We start from the raw sequence: 16,465 nt of genomic DNA on the forward strand, positions 1-16,465 counted from the left end.
TTTACTTCATGGATTTTGATGAAAGATTTCTATAGAGCAAAGATTCTATAGCTTAAAAATATAAAACCCTCAGACAAAGAAGGCTTCAGGGTCATTGACATTTAATTTTTACATTTCTACAAAATGGGCAAAATGTTGATGTTGTTGAACTTAGACGATGGATGCACTGTTCTTTTTGCTTTTATGTTTGTTGAATAATATCCTTAATAAAATTAAATAGCACCCACAGCATGTCAGGGCGATGTGACCGTATGTCCCACTTTCCTAAGCAGTCACAACTTCACATAAAAATGGTCTCACTTAATATACAGGTAAATGTGATTTACCTTTCAAAGTGTCATTATTCATGTGACTAATTCAGTGATTAGAAAAATATTTTGTTAGGCCTTTTCATCTCTACTTTTGTTCAGAATGTGATCATGGTTTCTGTGGGCCAGATTATTGTCCCAAAGAGACTCTTGACTCTGCAAAACCATTGCATGTCACCATCTGGGAATTCTGTCATCAAATTGTCTAACTTTGTCATGAGGATTCTTGGTCAGGAGCAGGACTCATTTCTGTATTTTCTTGCCCCTTCCTACAGATCCATTGGAGGAAATAGCAGAAAATTCTCCCCAAACAGCAGCCAATTCAGCAGCTGAGCTGTTGAAGCAGGGGGCAGGTCAGTAAGTGCAGCTCCGTTTCTACATCTGGTGTCTGGGGAGAAAAAGGACTCACTGACACAACTTCCTTTTGCACTTTCAGTATTCAGGTTTCCTTTCTTTTCTGTGAGCCTTGTAGGAGGTTTCCTTTTATAGAAGCTTGCACAGAGCTGGGTGGGGTGCAGTTTTTGGGACATCAACAAGGGCTTCATGAGCTGGTCTAACTTGAGCAAGACTAAATTCAGCGGAATAAATGTCAAGCCCTGGATTTAGTTTGGGGGAAAATATAGTAAGACAGGATGTGGGTGACCTGTCTCGGCAGCTGTAAATTTAAAATGTTCCAGAGACATGACTCAACAAGTCACTTGACATGAGTCAACGATTTGACCCACACTGCCAGCAACCCCAGTGAGACATGCAACAACCAAGAACCAACTCACCAGAGAGAGCAGGTCACTTTAAAAAAAATGTGTTCATAAAGTTTCTTTTTTAGAGCAGTGACAGATTCACAGCAAAATGGAGAAGAAGGTACAGAGATACACTATATACACGCATAGTCTCCCTCCTGTCAACATCCCCCAGCAAAGTGGTACACATGTTACAGTTGATGAACCTGCATTAACACAGCCTGAGTCCCTAGTTCAGGGACTTGATATTTAGGTTCACCTTGATGTCATGCATTCTGTGGGTCTGGACAAATGCATTATGCTGTTACAGTATCATAGTGAATAGTTTTATTGCCCTAAAAATCCTCTGTGCTCTTTCTGTTTGTCCTTTCTCCCCCACCAACCCCAGGCAACCACTCATCTTTTTATTGTCTCCATATTTTCAACTTTTCCAGTATTGTCATATAGTTGAAACTATACAGTTCATAGCCTTTTGAGGTTGGCTCCTTTCACTTAGTAATATGCATTTAAGTTTCCTCCATGTGTTTTTATGGCTTGATAGCTCATATTTTTTTTATCAGTGAGTATTTCATTGTCTGGGTGTACCAGTTTAGTAACCCATTCACCTACTAAAGGACATTGTGGGTGCTTTCAGGTTTTGGCAGTAATGAATAAAGCTGCTGTAAACACCCATGTGCAGGTTTTTGAGTGGATATACGTTTTCAGCTCCTGTGGGTAGATACCAAGGAGTGCATTCTTGGATTGTATAGTAAGAGTGTGTTTAGTTTTATAAGGTACAGGCAAACTGTCTTCCAATGTGGCTGTCCCGTTTTGCATTCCCACTAGCAATGAATGTGAGTTCTTGTTGCCCCACATCCTCACCAGAATTTGGTGTTGCCAGTGTTCTGGATTGTGGCCTTTCTAATAGTAGCGTAGTGGTATCTCATTGTTTCTGATGACTTATGATGTGGAGCGCCTTTTCAGACGCTTATTTACCATCTGTATATCTTCTTTGGTGAGGTGTCCATAGAGGCCTTTGGCTTGTTTGTTTAATTGGGTTTTTGTTTTCTTACTGTTAAATTGTAGGAGTTATTTGTGTATTTTAGACACTAGCCCTTTACCTGATAGGCCTTTTGAAAATATTTTCTTGCATTTCATGGCTTGCCTTTTCATTCTTTTACAGAGCAGAAATTTTTAATTTTAATAAAATCCAGTTTATTGATTTCTTATTTTATGGATTGTGACTTTGGTGTTGTATCTTAAAATTCACCACCAAACCCAAGGCTAGCTAGATTTTATAGTTTCAAATTTTACCTTTAAGTGTATGATCCATTTTAAGTTAATTTTTGTGAAGGAGGTAAGGTCTGTGTCTTGATTCATTTTTTATTTTTTTGCCTGCAGATGTCCGGTTGCTTCTGTACCACCAGTTAAAAAATTGGTCTTTTCGCAGTTGTATTGCCTTTGCTATTTTTCTAAGATCAGTTAACTGTATTCACGTGGGTCTACTTTCGAGTTCTTTAATTGACCTATTTGTTCTTTCACCAATATCACATTTTCTTGATTGCTTTAGCTTTATAGTAATCCTGGAAGTCAAATAATGTCAGTCCTCCAACTTTCCTCTTCTTTTTCAATACTGTGTTTGCTATTTTTGGTCTTTTGCCTTTCTGTATTAACTGTAGAATCACTTTGTCAGTATACATAAAATAACTTGCTGGGATTTTTATTGAGATTGTGTTGAATCTATAGATGAAGTTAAGAAGAACTGACATCTTAACAAAAGTTGAGTCCTATCCATAAATATGGAATATCTCTCCATTTATTGAGTTTTTTGTACCTTTCTTCAAAGTTTTACAGTGTTCCTCATATAGAGCTTGTCTGTAGTTTGTTAGATTTAAATGTCAGTAGTTTTTGGGAGGTGCTACTGTAAATGGTATTGTATATTTAATTTCAAATTTTACTTGTTTATTGCTGGTCTGTAGGAAAACAATTGACCATTTGTACATTAAGCTTATATCCAGCAATCTTTCTGTAATTGCTTATTAGTTCCAGGCCAGGTTGCTTTTGCAGCATTAGATGCAGTCCTAGTGGCCCCAGTTTAAGAAGGCTGTAAACAAACCACACACCATGGGGCTCTTGTGGTTCTGTGGCCATGAGGGAGGGACATAGCTAGAGAGGACAGTGGGGCCTGCTGACTTTCAAACCTTGAGTTTCAAAACTGTTGGAAGTTTTTCACTCAAGGTAGGTATTTACTGTAAGAAATGTTGGGGATGGGATTTCTGAGTCTGGCAGAAGATTGAACTAGAAATACCTCCATTCTGTACCTCATAACTGCAGAGTAGTTTACAAGTGTAACTCCACAATAAAGGTATATGAAATATATAGGTATTTTCTTATTTCCTCTATAATTTGTATTATTTTTCTATGTAGCTTTTCTCTATAAATTTATACATCACTGTGTCTGTTACTCAGCTAAAGTAAAATTACTTTGTTTTGAATGGAATTATAGTGTTTAAGTCATTTTAGACTCTCCTTATAGAATAAGTTACCTGTGGCCAAAATAAAGGTGAAAATAGCTTGCCCAAAATTGCAAGTGTGCTAAAGCTTGAAGCTCCAAAATGAAGTGTAGCTGTGGTCATGGGTTTCCGGCTATGTTCTGCCACTCAGGATTTTGATCTCTGGCAAATCACTTAGCTTCGCAGACCTGAGGTTTGTATCTGGTCAGTGGGGATAATAATATTTCCACACATAGCAGTTGAAAAGATTAAATGAATAGGACATTGAAAATGCCTTGGGAGCATTTTTCTGGCCCAAGAGGAATGGTCTTTCCTGGGAAGCCAGCCTCGCCCTTTCCCTTGTGAGATCTAGATCTCACCTTTGGGCCTGGGCTGGTCCTGGGCCACAGCCCCTAAATCTGTTTAAGTCTGCTTCCCTGGAGCCCATCATGATTCTTAGCTTTCTTCTGTTAAAGTAACAGTGGGCCCTGTCTGTGGGTCCCAGGGAAGTGCCCAGGAGGATGCAGGAATTTACTGTAGACCTCTCTGATGAGCAGCTCACTCACTCTCAACTGAGGAGACAGGGCTACAAAACCAGATCCACTCTGATGGATTTATTTGTTTCAGTTGCACCTTTTAAAAATGTCTTTGAAATTTTGAAAACCTTTAATTAATGGTTTTTAAATCACAACTTATGCATTGTCAGTGTTCAAGAAAGCGCAGAAGAACAGTGATAGCAACAGGCACAGAGCACTTGTCCTGCCCAGCTTATTGGCTCCTCCCCTTCACCCACAAGTCGTGTGGGTGTAGTGTCCTGTCATCCTGCGTAATAGACAGAGGACCCAAGGTGGCAGCTCTGGCCCCTGAATGGCAGATCTAGGCCTGGCGTTCAGCTGCCACGTCTAGCCATGCCCATATCGTCTCAGGGACACAGCCCTGCCCATTCAACCAATATGATAGCACCAGGGGACACACAATTTCATTTTTCTCCTTTAGCTTCCTAGTTATCCTGCATTCACCCAGTAAGTGTGGAATTAATAAATGAATTGAATGAATTTAGTTGATCATAACAGTGTATCCTGATAGCACTTGTTTTTAGATATTAAAACTTTCTCTTCTATCCTGACTTATCATTTTTAAGTACACTTTTCCATCTTTTAAAATTACATTGAAATGTATCAATAACTCCAATTTTTTTTTTTAAGGGTAGATCTTCTTAGAGTCAAGACTTCATTCAGAACGTTGAGTTTGTATCTGATCATCTGAGTTGGGCATTTCTATATGAAGCTTGAATTATGACTGCCTTGAACTTCTTTCCTTTAAAAATCTTATTTCTAAAACACATTGAGAGCTGCAAATGTCTGCTGTCCATTACATTAACCCAGGTTCCAAGTCATGGAACCAGGACAGCAGATGTGTCACCAGAAGAGTGAGGCTGTCACAGTCACCAGTTCTCAGCTGGTGTCGTCTTCGCCTGGAGGATTGGCTGCAGATGTTTAGAATCAGTGCAGAATAAGCACTGTAGCAAGATAGTAGAACTATTGCAATCTCTGATGACCTTCCAGCAATTTAGTGGGTTTTCTTTCCTAAACTGAACTTCATCTGTTTTCCTAATTCACTTAGAGTCCTAGACTCCCGGATGTGCAATGTTCTTTGAAATGATCATGTCCAATTTCCCCATTATAAAGACTCAGGAAGCCAAAACTCAGAAATATTAGCAGTCAGACAGCTCACAAAGATAGGAATAAACTTTTAATTTTTTCCAGTTTAATCCCTTTTTTGATACTAAGGCCATTATGCCTTTGTTCCAATCTCTAAAACAATTTCTATTTGTGTTTTAAGCCTCGCTTCTTAATTGTTTCTTGTTGAAGCAGAGGAATATAATACAATCCTGAAAATAAAGACTTATTTCCCAGAAATATTTCCCAGAAATGTTGTGGTTGCATTTTTTAGCATATGATAGGTATACTTTTTAAAATAAAGTCATATATGTTCTTTAAGTTTTAAAAATGTAAAATAGAAGAAAGGGAAAAATGAATTACTCATAGATCTGTTGCCCCTATGCAGCCCCTGAATGTTGGGAGGAAGGGTAGACAGCAGGTACAGTGTTCTCTGGCCCAAAGACCACTCCTGATGTCAACCAGATCCAATCCTGTACTGCCTTTTTTCTTGCACTTGGGATCATGCTGCATGTACAATTCTTTTCTCTTCTCTTAGCATAGTAAGTTGGTTTTAAAAACATAATGCTGATCTCATACTTTCATGGCTACACAATGGTCCATCACATAATTCACCTCCTTGTGGATGTTCATTTAGCATGTTTCTAATTTTTAATACCACAGATAATGCTTAGAGGACCATCTTTCTGCATTATTTCTTTTTCTGAGTTCTGGAGTGTTGCCTTAGGACAAATTCCCACATGTGGGCCTCAGACTTTTGTTCTGTGTTATCAAGTCCCTTTCTCAGAGTAGCCTAGCAATGGACAGAGCTCCATTTCATGGGTCTGGTGGATGCCTTCCTGGTAACTCTCACTGGGCACTGAATCTTCACCTCTGGCCAAGAGCACTTGTCAAGTGGTACTGGATGGTCTTGGGCCAGGTGCAGTTGGACAATCACAGGCAGGCACAGGCATTCCTGTTCTCTGCTGGAGAGAGGCTTTGGGGCACTTGGTGTCAATTGGCTGCTGTGTGCTCCATAGAACAGGCTCCGTAGTGGCAGCATTTTCTTCTCTGCTTTGAGGAATGATGACATAGCTCCTGCATCTGGGGAGAGAGATTCCCCAAACAGCAGATTCCTACCAAACTCTCGCCAGCAAGACTACTCCTCATCAGAAAGCCATGTGTGACTCCTTCAAGAGAGCATGGGTCTGGGTTGTGGCAGCTGTGGTTCTGTGTGAACTGATTGAGATTGTGCCAATTTTGTGGAATTTTCCTAGTAGTTAGGTCAAAATGTTCCCTTTTTTCTCTCTTTCGTAACTGCATGATCAGCATGACAGTAATGCTAATAAAATCAAAGGCGGACTGTCCCTTTCATGAATTCTGTTTTTGAATTCTCCAGGCTCTCTCGCAGCTCCTATCTGTATGCACACATGCTTTTCATTTTCCCATTCTAATCATAGCAGACGTGGTTTTTATTCTGCTCTCCCCGCTGATTGCTGATGACGTCTTTCCATGCCGCTGTGTGATTTTCCTGGTTACTGCTTGCTGGTTGCTTGGTATTCCACCAAGGGGGCTAATTTTACCCCTCTCTCATTTCTGATGTGTTTCTGGTTTTTCCCACTATAATGAATATGTGGCACAAATGTCTTTCCCTGCAGGTAAACTATCTCATGTGGTTATAGAATATTTCCTTTCTCAATCTCCTCAGGAGCGGGACCTCTGGGTTACCTCTAGGTATTTCAGATCCACTTGATAAATATCGCCAAGTATACTTGTCTGTTCTCATGATGCTAATACAGGCACATCCGAGACTGGGTAATTTATAAAGAAGTTTATATATAATTTATAAATAAGTTTAATGGACTCACAGTTTCACTTGGCTGAGGAGGCCTCATGATCATGTTAGAAGGTGAAGGAAGAGCAAAGGCACATCTTACATGGTGGCAGACAAGAGAGTATGTGCAGGGGAGCTGCCCTTTATAAAACCATCAGCTCTCATGAGACTTACTCACTCTCATGAGAACAGCATGGGAAAAACCCACCCCATGATTCAATTACCTCACACCAGGTTGCTGCCACCACATGTGGGTATTATGAGAGCTACAATTCAAGATGAGATTTGGGTGGGGACACAGCCAAACCATATCACCAAGTGATCATCAAAAATAGTGGGCTCAATTCCTCAGAGTGTCTCCAGCTATAAACACTGTGGCCTTTGCTGTGGAGAGAAAGGATGGTCCAGCAACTCATAAGTCATCCTGCACTGTGACACCCAGGAACATCCTAGCCCATATGTGGTCTTGTGTGTCAGTGCACCCTGCAGCACACCTGTCAAACCACCTGCCAGCACACCTTCCGGTGCACCTGCCAACATACCTGCCAGCACATCTGTCTGTGCACCTGTCAAACACCAGTCAAACCACCTGCCAATAGGCACGACCCTTGCTGGTTCTGAAAAGTCAGACTTAAAGGCAAAGAGAAGATGGAGCTACTCCCCAGGGCTGCCTCCCACAGGAGGACATGGCCGAGGGAGACAACACCACCCAGCGCATACTGTGCATCCGAGTGCTGAGATGTGTTGCTGTAGACTATGGGGAAGCACTCTTTTTCTGTTAAGTGAAACTTTAGAGGCCTTTGACTGTGGAATTAAGACACCCACATGGTCACTTACAGGGACTCGTATATAGCAGATAGGGGGCGAGTGAGTGAGGGCAGTTCTGTTCCTCAGGAGGAAGACTACTCAGCCTTTGGGCAGGAGAGGCCCTGGTTTCCTTCAATGAATGAGCTTCAGGCTGAGCCTGGATGTCTTGGAACACCTTAATTTCACCCATGCCCTAAAATCACACGTGCACTTGTGCTTGAACTGCAGGGTGACAGGCTAGAAGGGAGAGAAGAGTTGTTACGGAGCCCAGTTGTTTTTCTTCTCCCAAGAAGAGATGGTCAGGGACAAGATCCAAAGCCCTCCCTTGGCAGCATGGGGAGCCAGGACACAGGCAAGGCCGGGCGACTTTTGGCTCTTTCCAGCCTGTTCTCTGAGCTCACTGCAAGCCATTCCTTCTCTCGGCAACCAGGATTCCAGGACACATGCTTCCCTCACAGATGTTTCTCAGGGGCCTCTGGGCTCCTTACTTATAACAGTAGTCAGGTTTCGTGCTAATGTGACAGTTGTCCAGACCCACCCTGAGACCAGAGAAGGTGCCTTGGGCTCCACCTGTGACACGAGGGTTTAATACTGCAGCAAGGCAAATAGAAAGCTCCCTCTGGCTGGTGGGAAGGCAAAGCCACACCAGGCGGGTCTGTTTTGCTCTAGTAACTCGCTTATTCTCTGCCTTGACGTGGGAGCAAGTGCATCCTTGGAGCACTCATTTTTCATGTTTTCAGAATTAGGGACAAAGGCCATCTGCCCTACGTGCACCCAGCACAGGCCACATGCGCAAGTCGTTCATAAATCCACAGTCTGCACATCAGCAACTGCCTGTGTGTTAACAGGACACACCTGTCCCAATAGTTGCAACTAACGTGTCTCCCTTGGTGTCTTCCAGCCTGCAATGTGTGGTACTTGAACTCCGTGGAGATGGAGTCCCTCACCGGCCACCAGGCGATCCAGAAGGCCCTGAGCATCACCCTGGTCCAGGAGCCACCCCCTGTGTCCACGGTTGTGCACTTCAAGGTGTCAGCCCAGGGCATCACCCTGACAGACAATCAGAGGAAGTGAGTGCCTGGAGGGAGGCAGGAGCCGTCCAGCAGGGGCGGGGCTGTCACCTTCCTCTTGCTCTTCCCTAGTACGAGTAGTCATCCAGGTAAATCGTTAGCCGTCCTTGAGGTCATGAGTCACCCAGGACCTGTCTAGGCATTTTTCTCTCATTAAATAGATCCTGGGAACCACATAGAAACTATTAGCATTTGTTCTGAAGGTCATTTTTCTTAGAAATCAGTAAAATAAAATAATAATAAGACATTTGGCATTTTAAAATTACACACATACACACATAATTGCAAATGTAAAAAATCGTTTAACTCAGTTTTTTGAAAACACTCTGATGTTATGATGAGAATCCATTCATCTTGGAACCTATTGTTTTAACAGAGGGTCATTTCCTTTCAGGTGAGAGTATGACCTTGATATGTACTATTTCTGTTGGCCAATTTCGAATGACTTAGGCCAGAGCTGTTACTGAGCCAGTTATGCTGGAGCCGATGTTCTCAATGTGGACCTTTACTGAATGCCCAGCACAAGCATGGAACAGAGCAGCCACAGGGCTGTTCCTCTCTCCCTTCTCTCCCTCCCTCCAGAATGCCATCCCTGAGTGGAGCCTGTGGCCTAGGAACAGAGCAGTCCAGATGCACTTGTTTTGTGTTGTGTGGTTGAGGAGGCACGTTGGCATCAACTGTGGCAGCAGCGTGATGGCAGGAGCCATCACAGCCGACAGGCCAGCAGGGGACACTTAGACCGGCCTGGCTTCTTTCTCAGGATGCTCCCCCAGCAGGGCCCCCATGCCTCTCTGTGGTGTCCATGTCCTTAGACACAAGACATTTTCATCATCTGCCCAAAACACCTGGGAGGTTGAAGGCAGGATCTTCCCCTCCGTAGCATCAGGAATAAGTGAGTTTAGGCAGGTTTTGCTCATCACCCTTCACCTGCTGGAAAAAATGAGCACAAAGCAGAACGTGGGTTTACTGGTCAGACCCGTTCAGTGCCCCTGATACTGACCAGTAGGTAACCCTGGGCAAGGTCCCAATTCTTGATGCTCTCATATTTCAATCTCATATTCAACCAAAATATCTATTTCAAGGTTTAGTGTCTCAAATGAAAAGGGCACTCAGCAAGTGCCCTGTGTGGCACACGCAGGGACAGGGTCAGGTGCGTGGCTCAGCCCCACTGTGTTCTCAGGGTCAGGGTCACAGGCAAGGCTTAGCTGCACGGCTGTATGGTGGACTTATGGTAAGGTTCAGGGGGCATAGCTTTGCTGTTTGGTGGACTCAGGGTCAGAGTCAGGGTTGTGCCTTGGCTTTATGGTAGACTCAGGGTCAGGGGCATGGCTCATCCGCATGGTGGACTCAGCATCAGGGACATGGCTCAGCTGCATGGCTCACCCAGGGTCCCAGTTGGGCATGGCTTAGCTGCATGGTGGAATCAGGGTCAGTGTCAGGCATAGCTCAGCTACATGGTGGACTCAGGGTCAGGGGCATGGCTCGGCTATATGACTCGCTCAGGGTTCTCATTGGGTGTGGCTCAGCTGCACGGTGGACTCAGAGTCAGTGTCAGGGGCATAGCTGAGCTACATGGTGGACTTAGGGTCCGGGATGTGGATCAGCTACCTGGAGGGCTCAGGGTCAGGCTCAGGGCATGGCCAGGCTGCTTGGTGGACTCAGGCTTACAGTCAAGAGTATGGCTAGACTGCCTAGTGGACTGAGGGTCAGCATCAGGGACATGGCTAGGCTGCATGGTGGATTCAGGGTCTGGAGGCATAGCTTGGCGACATGGTAGACACAGGGTCAGGGCTGGGCTCCTTAAGGACCCTCACAATGTTGACTGTTCCCTCCTCCCCACTGCCCTTGGAAGATCTGTTATTTCTTCACAGGATCTGTTCTATGTGCCCTTGTCAGAGGTGTCTTTTTTCTGTGTCTCTTTAGTTTCCCTGTATTCTTTATACTGCCTGGAGACGGGTCATGTCCACATCAGTTCAGATCTTTCATATTGTAAGAGATAGAGTTTGGGTTCAGACTGGCTAATTCTGGACAAAAGGGGGATCTTCTCACCAACAATGAGCTTGAAAAGGTACCTGTTTGAGAGGGGCTGTAGGTGGCTACAGGGTCACCTTGAATTGAAGCACACCCAGGCTCTGCCTCTGCCCTTGCCTGTCTCCTGGCCTCTCTCTTCATCTCCAGATGAGCTTTACCCTGTACCAGTGCAGAGACATTCCCAGAAGGAGAGGGTTGACCCCAAAGCCAGCTAGACTGGCCCAGCCTGGACACAGCAGTGTTGAGATGGGCATTCTCTGGGGACCATGTGGACTGGGTGGATAGCACTCTTGGAAGGAAGGGCTCGGCAGGTGAGCTGGAGGAGGTTGCCTTAGGTGGTCATGTCGGTGACTAAGGGCTATCAGGTGAGCCGGGAAGGAGGTCTCTATGGGGGTCATATCAGTGACCATGTGGAGTCCTTCCCTAAGGAATGTTCTATGCACAGCACTTGACTGTTCACTCAGTGCTCTCAGACCTGTGACTGCATCTGATTTGGGTGTCTGTTCTGTGGAAGGAGTGGGCTGGTATCATGATCCACTTTTCACAGGTGAGGAAACTGAGGCTTGGAGGCTGGAGGCTGTTAGTCGTTTCCCCACGATCCTGCAGCCAGCAGTGTCTGGCAGGACCAGAGGTGCTTCCTTGTGTCCATCTTACACCCCACCAGCTTTTCCAGTACGTTGGGCCCCCCCCTTTTTTTTTTTTTTTTTGAGGTGGAATCTCACTCTGTCACCCAAGCTGGAGAGCAGTAGAGCGGTCTCAGCCCATTGCAACCTCTGCCTCCCAGGTTCAAGCAACTCCCCTGTTTCTGCCTCCCAAGTAGCTGAAATTACAGGCACATGTCACCATGCCCAGCTAATTTTTGTATTTTTAGTAGAGACGGGGTTTCACCATGCTGGCCAGGCTGGTCTTGAACTTCTAACCTCAGGTGATCCACTCGCCTCGGCCTCCCCAGGTGTTGGGATTACAAGCGTGAGCCACTGCGCCCGGCCTGGTAGGGCTTCTTGACCCAATTCCTGCCTTCCACACGGCTGACAGTTTCAGCCTGTGTGGTGCTTCCGTCTACTGGTAACAACTGTTCTGCCCAACTTCAGGGCATCTGTTGACTTTGAATGAGCACACACTTTCTTCTCTCCAAGTGATGAGTAAAAGTACAAAACATTTTCTGCTGGAAGAATCTTCATGTATGAGAGAGACTGCCCAGTGCATCCCCCATCACCTAAAAGCCCTAGTAACAGGAGCCATGCTCTCTCCCCTGTGTCCCAACAGGCTCTTCTTCCGGAGGCATTACCCCGTGAACAGTGTAATTTTCTGTGCCTTGGATCCACAAGACAGGAAGTAAGAAATCTGCATTTTTATTGAGCAAGTAGTATACTCAATTCTATCTTTAACTTTAAAACATTAACCTGACTCTCTTTTTCTCTTTAATTTGCAAGGTGGATCAAAGATGGCCCTTCCTCAAAGTAAGTTGCTGGGAGGGATTTCTTTACATGCTCTCCTTGTCTACAGTTATACTCCAAAGTTGAATTCCAGATTTTCATAGGGGATGCCTTACAAGAAAATGACTACACCATTGCCAATTTCTTTTAAAAAAAGAAGGAAGTAAAAGTGTTCTCATTATGGACAAGGATCTGGATGCTATTAACTTTTCTGCCGGCTGTTGGCTGAATGTGCAGTATTTACCTGTGTCGTATAACACTGTAGCATAGATACAGGGAGACGGATGGCACAGCCTTTTTGGCCATTTGGGAAGGCATGGGCTCAGCAGTGCTGAGTTCTGCACAGCTAGAAGGAATTGCTCCCTGTGTGCAGGCGTGTGGATGAAGCGGGTGTTCCAAATTTACCAAATACAAGGGAGGAGGGCCTTCATCACACTTGCTCCACAGCCAGTCCAGGCAGCTGTTAGAGGTCCCTCTTTTTTCTTTTCTTTTTTATCTTTTTTTTTTTTTTTTGAGACAGAGTTTCGCTTTTGTTGCCCAGGCTGGAGTGCAGTGGTGTGATCTTGGCTCACTGCAACCTCTTCCTGGGTTCAAGCAATTCTCCTACCTCAGCCTCCTAAGTAGCTGGGATTACAGGCGTCTGTGAAGGCTGGAGGTAAAGTGCATGAACAGGTGGCCAGCAGGGTGCTGGGCATTTGGTAGATTTTTGATAGATGCCACTTAAAATTCCTCCTGACCGTGCTGCTGGCAGCTGGAGAAAGTAGAAGCTTGGTACTTTGTGGGACACTGACCACTCTAACTGGACTTTCCTTTGGCAGAGTCTTTGGATTCGTGGCCCGGAAGCAGGGCAGTGCCACGGATAATGTGTGCCACCTGTTTGCAGAGCATGACCCTGAGCAGCCTGCCAGTGCCATCGTCAACTTCGTATCAAAGGTCATGATTGGCTCCCCAAAGAAGGTCTAAGAGCGCATCTCCCACCCTGGACCCACCGATGCCTCTCAAAGCCCTGGAGACAGCTGTGGGGTGAGGGTGGGGCCCCCACTTTTTACCAAACTAGTAACCCTGACATTCCAGGCCCATGAGGGGAAAGAGGATCTTCCAGCTCTACAAAAACAAGAACAAACAACATCACCGTGAATTGACCTTTCCTGAAACTGACTTACCTGACACATCTCTGTAGCCGCACGTTTTTTGGGTAGAAGCAGCTGGGCATGGGTGCACCCCACCCCTAGGGTCCCCATGGGAAGGGGACATGCAAGGAAACAGCACAGAACACGAGGTGGTCCCCACATCCCTGGCACACCAGCATTCCGGGGGATGAGGAGTCCCCAGCCCTTGAGGCAGAGTTGCCAGGTGACTGCCATGCTTCGCCTGTTGGCATGGACGCTCCTGTCCAGCTGCACCCGAGGCCGGGAGTTTCCCTCACCTTGGTCTTCCCAAGATGGAGATGCTAATGAAACTGAGAAGGGGGCGTATGTTTGATGAAGGTTTGTGCAAGTCAAGCCCTTCTGGAACACAGCGGGGCCTAAAACGAGGGGCCTTTGTGATGGGCTGTGAGGATGAGGGTGGTGGGAAGAAATGGCCACATTAGAGACCCCACCCCACCCCACCATGGTGAGTGCTCCGTGCCTCCTCCTCACCTGTGGCGAGCTGGACGAGCTGGGCTGGGGAGAGCCTGTGAGGACCCTGAGAGGAGAAATGAGAAGAAGGAACAAAAATATCATTTCTATGTAATTTATATTTTACTTATGCCAAATTATTTATGATAATTTGCCATTGCTATACTGTACCAGTGTCGAATGCTGCAGCCTGCCAAGCTGTGATTTTACGAGGCTTGTCCCCATGTAGGATGCACCATAGGCCCCTGGCCACTGAAAGTGTGTGCGGTGGACTGTGGGTCTCCCATGTGCAGTGCCGCCCAAAAGTGGCTTTGCCTCAAGCAGCCTACCCTGATGTTTTACTCATTGGAATGTTTTTCCCCGGTTGTGGATGACTTCCTTTCTGATGGAGAGAGTCCAGGAGGGATGGGAAACGCCTGGATTTAAACTCGGCATCCCCCACACGGGCTTTTCAATGATCTTCAGGCCGGACACTGCACGACCTGAAGTTCCCCTGCATTTATCAGCCTTCTTCGTGCTCCTCCTTGCCACCCTGGGGTTCTTTCTGGGGACCCTACCTATGTGGTGGTGGCATGTGTGAGCAGAACGGAGGATGAGGAGAAAGAGAAGAAACCCCGGTACTGACAAGCTATTTTTGAGTGCCACTGTTTGCCATCATCTAAGCCACTGAATCAAGTGTATTTCAGGCTTATTTCAACATTCCAGCCCTGGTTTTCTTGCTTGAACCTGTCCGTGGTCAAAGGTTTGGGGGAATTTGTGACCCTGGAACATCCCCAGAGTGAGAGATGGGGCTGGGCCGCATCGGAATAAGGCCTCAGGCCCGTCCTCTCGCAGCGCAGGTGCTCTGCAGGCACGCTGACTGTCCTGATTGCGATCCAGCCCGAAATTCCCTCTGCTTTCAAAAGTCAAGTCCCCAGTCTTAGGCCACACTGGTGTCACAGGCTCCTGTGAGGGAGCTGCGGTTTGGGAGTGTGCTTTGTGAACTCTGCTTTAAAGTGAGGGGCCGAGGAAAACCTAGCAACAGGCAGAGCTGGAAGCAGCCAAATCACAGTGGATGTTGTGTGTGCGTGTGTACGTGCGTGTGTGTGTGCGTGTGTGAAAGCAGGTGGACCATTCCACTTTTTAGCTCCTATTGATGCACCAAACCAAGTGCCTCATTTCTGTGCCAAATGTTTGCCTTGGTCATTGTGGACCTCCTCCTCTAACGTGCGGTGGCATGACTGTCAGGAGGTGCTGGCATTTTCAGCAGATCCTCGTGTTGACCCTTATGTCTTTGGTAGAGGCTTCTAGCATCTCGGTTTTTCATCCACTGCAGGAATGTGGCCACGGGGAACAGAGGTTTGTACTTTCCCCAAGAGGTCCTCATCCTGAGATGGTCCCTACCCATGTTTAACCCAAAGAGTGCAGGCCAGGTCCCTAATCCTTCTGATGAAGGATGAGAGAGCTCATTTAGAAATCAGAGCAAACGAGGGTCTCAGTATTGAGAAACAGCCTGCCAGGGAATCACAGAGATATTGGGGTGCCCAAGATGGCCCCTGTGAAGCCATGCCTCGACGGCATTTAGGAAGCTATGCAAACATGCTTTTTGAACTCATTGGCCAGGTGTGATTTTTACACAAGGTAAACGTGGCCAAGGACATCAGGGAATTTGCTCCAAGCAGATAGCTCCTTCTGAGGAACCAAAGGCAGCAAGTTTCCACGATTTCTGGAGAGCTGGTATAGGAAGTTTATTTCTTCCTTTTATGTTACATGTGCATTAAACAGAACAAGCTGTGGGTCATCACAGATTGTACTGTGGGCTCAGAAACCGTGAGAGAGCCCCCACCGTGGACACCGGCTCTAGGGCCACAGGAAAAGGAACACTTCAGGCATTTTGCCTCCAGGGCTCCCGCTGGACAGGCGCATACTGCCCTGGGGAGCAAATGTGGAGAGTTCACGAACTCATGTGCCCAACGCATGTTATAGCCAGGGTCCTGCTAACTACTCAGTAAAAGAACGTATTGTTGTATTCCTCCAGTGTTAAGCTATAGCCATGTTAAAAGTCACCGTGCATTTATCCTCAGCATCAAATACCTTGTAACGTCTTCTTCTCTGCCTTACTTGTTAGTGCATATTTTTACTTTTCTGATACTGTAAAGAATATATCCAGTATGTAAATGAATGTTCTATAAATCCTTTGTATAGTCATTTTCTCTGCTCTTTAAATATCATCTCTATTCAGAGTATAATAAAATTATGAACTTGGTAAGCCTCCGTGAGATGGTATTTGTGTGCCCTGAAGGACATTTGTGTGTGTTTGCACGTGTGTGTGTGCATGTGTGCACTTTTATGTATGTGTCTCTGCACACGTGTGCATGTGCTTGCACAGATGTATCTTTGTGCATATGTGCCTGTGCATCTGCGTGTGTGCTCGTTCATGAATGTGTGTGTGTTTACAATCAGTGGATTCAGTTATAAAGTCACAAATGTTTTGCCTTCAAGAATATATTAA

The 16,465-nt window shown here is 45.7% G+C and overlaps 1 protein-coding gene across 19 annotated transcripts in view; it reads left to right on the plus strand.

Annotated features, from left to right (window-relative positions):
* TNS3 (tensin 3) overlaps positions 1–16,222 on the plus strand; it is a 331,575-nt gene extending 315,353 nt beyond the window's left edge. For all 19 annotated transcript variants that reach the window (XM_073008864.1, XM_073008875.1, XM_073008865.1 and 16 more), the window contains 5 exons: positions 584–661; positions 8,720–8,888; positions 12,186–12,254; positions 12,353–12,379; positions 13,174–16,222. In XM_073008864.1, the coding sequence (XP_072864965.1) occupies positions 584–661; positions 8,720–8,888; positions 12,186–12,254; positions 12,353–12,379; positions 13,174–13,318 (488 nt within the window). In that variant the 3' untranslated portion in view covers positions 13,319–16,222. The remainder of the gene's footprint in view (positions 1–583; positions 662–8,719; positions 8,889–12,185; positions 12,255–12,352; positions 12,380–13,173) is intronic.
* Positions 16,223–16,465: the final 243 nt, after the last annotated feature.

This window comes from Chlorocebus sabaeus, chromosome 21 (genome assembly GCF_047675955.1).
Source record: "Chlorocebus sabaeus isolate Y175 chromosome 21, mChlSab1.0.hap1, whole genome shotgun sequence".
Lineage (NCBI taxonomy): Eukaryota > Metazoa > Chordata > Mammalia > Primates > Cercopithecidae > Chlorocebus > Chlorocebus sabaeus.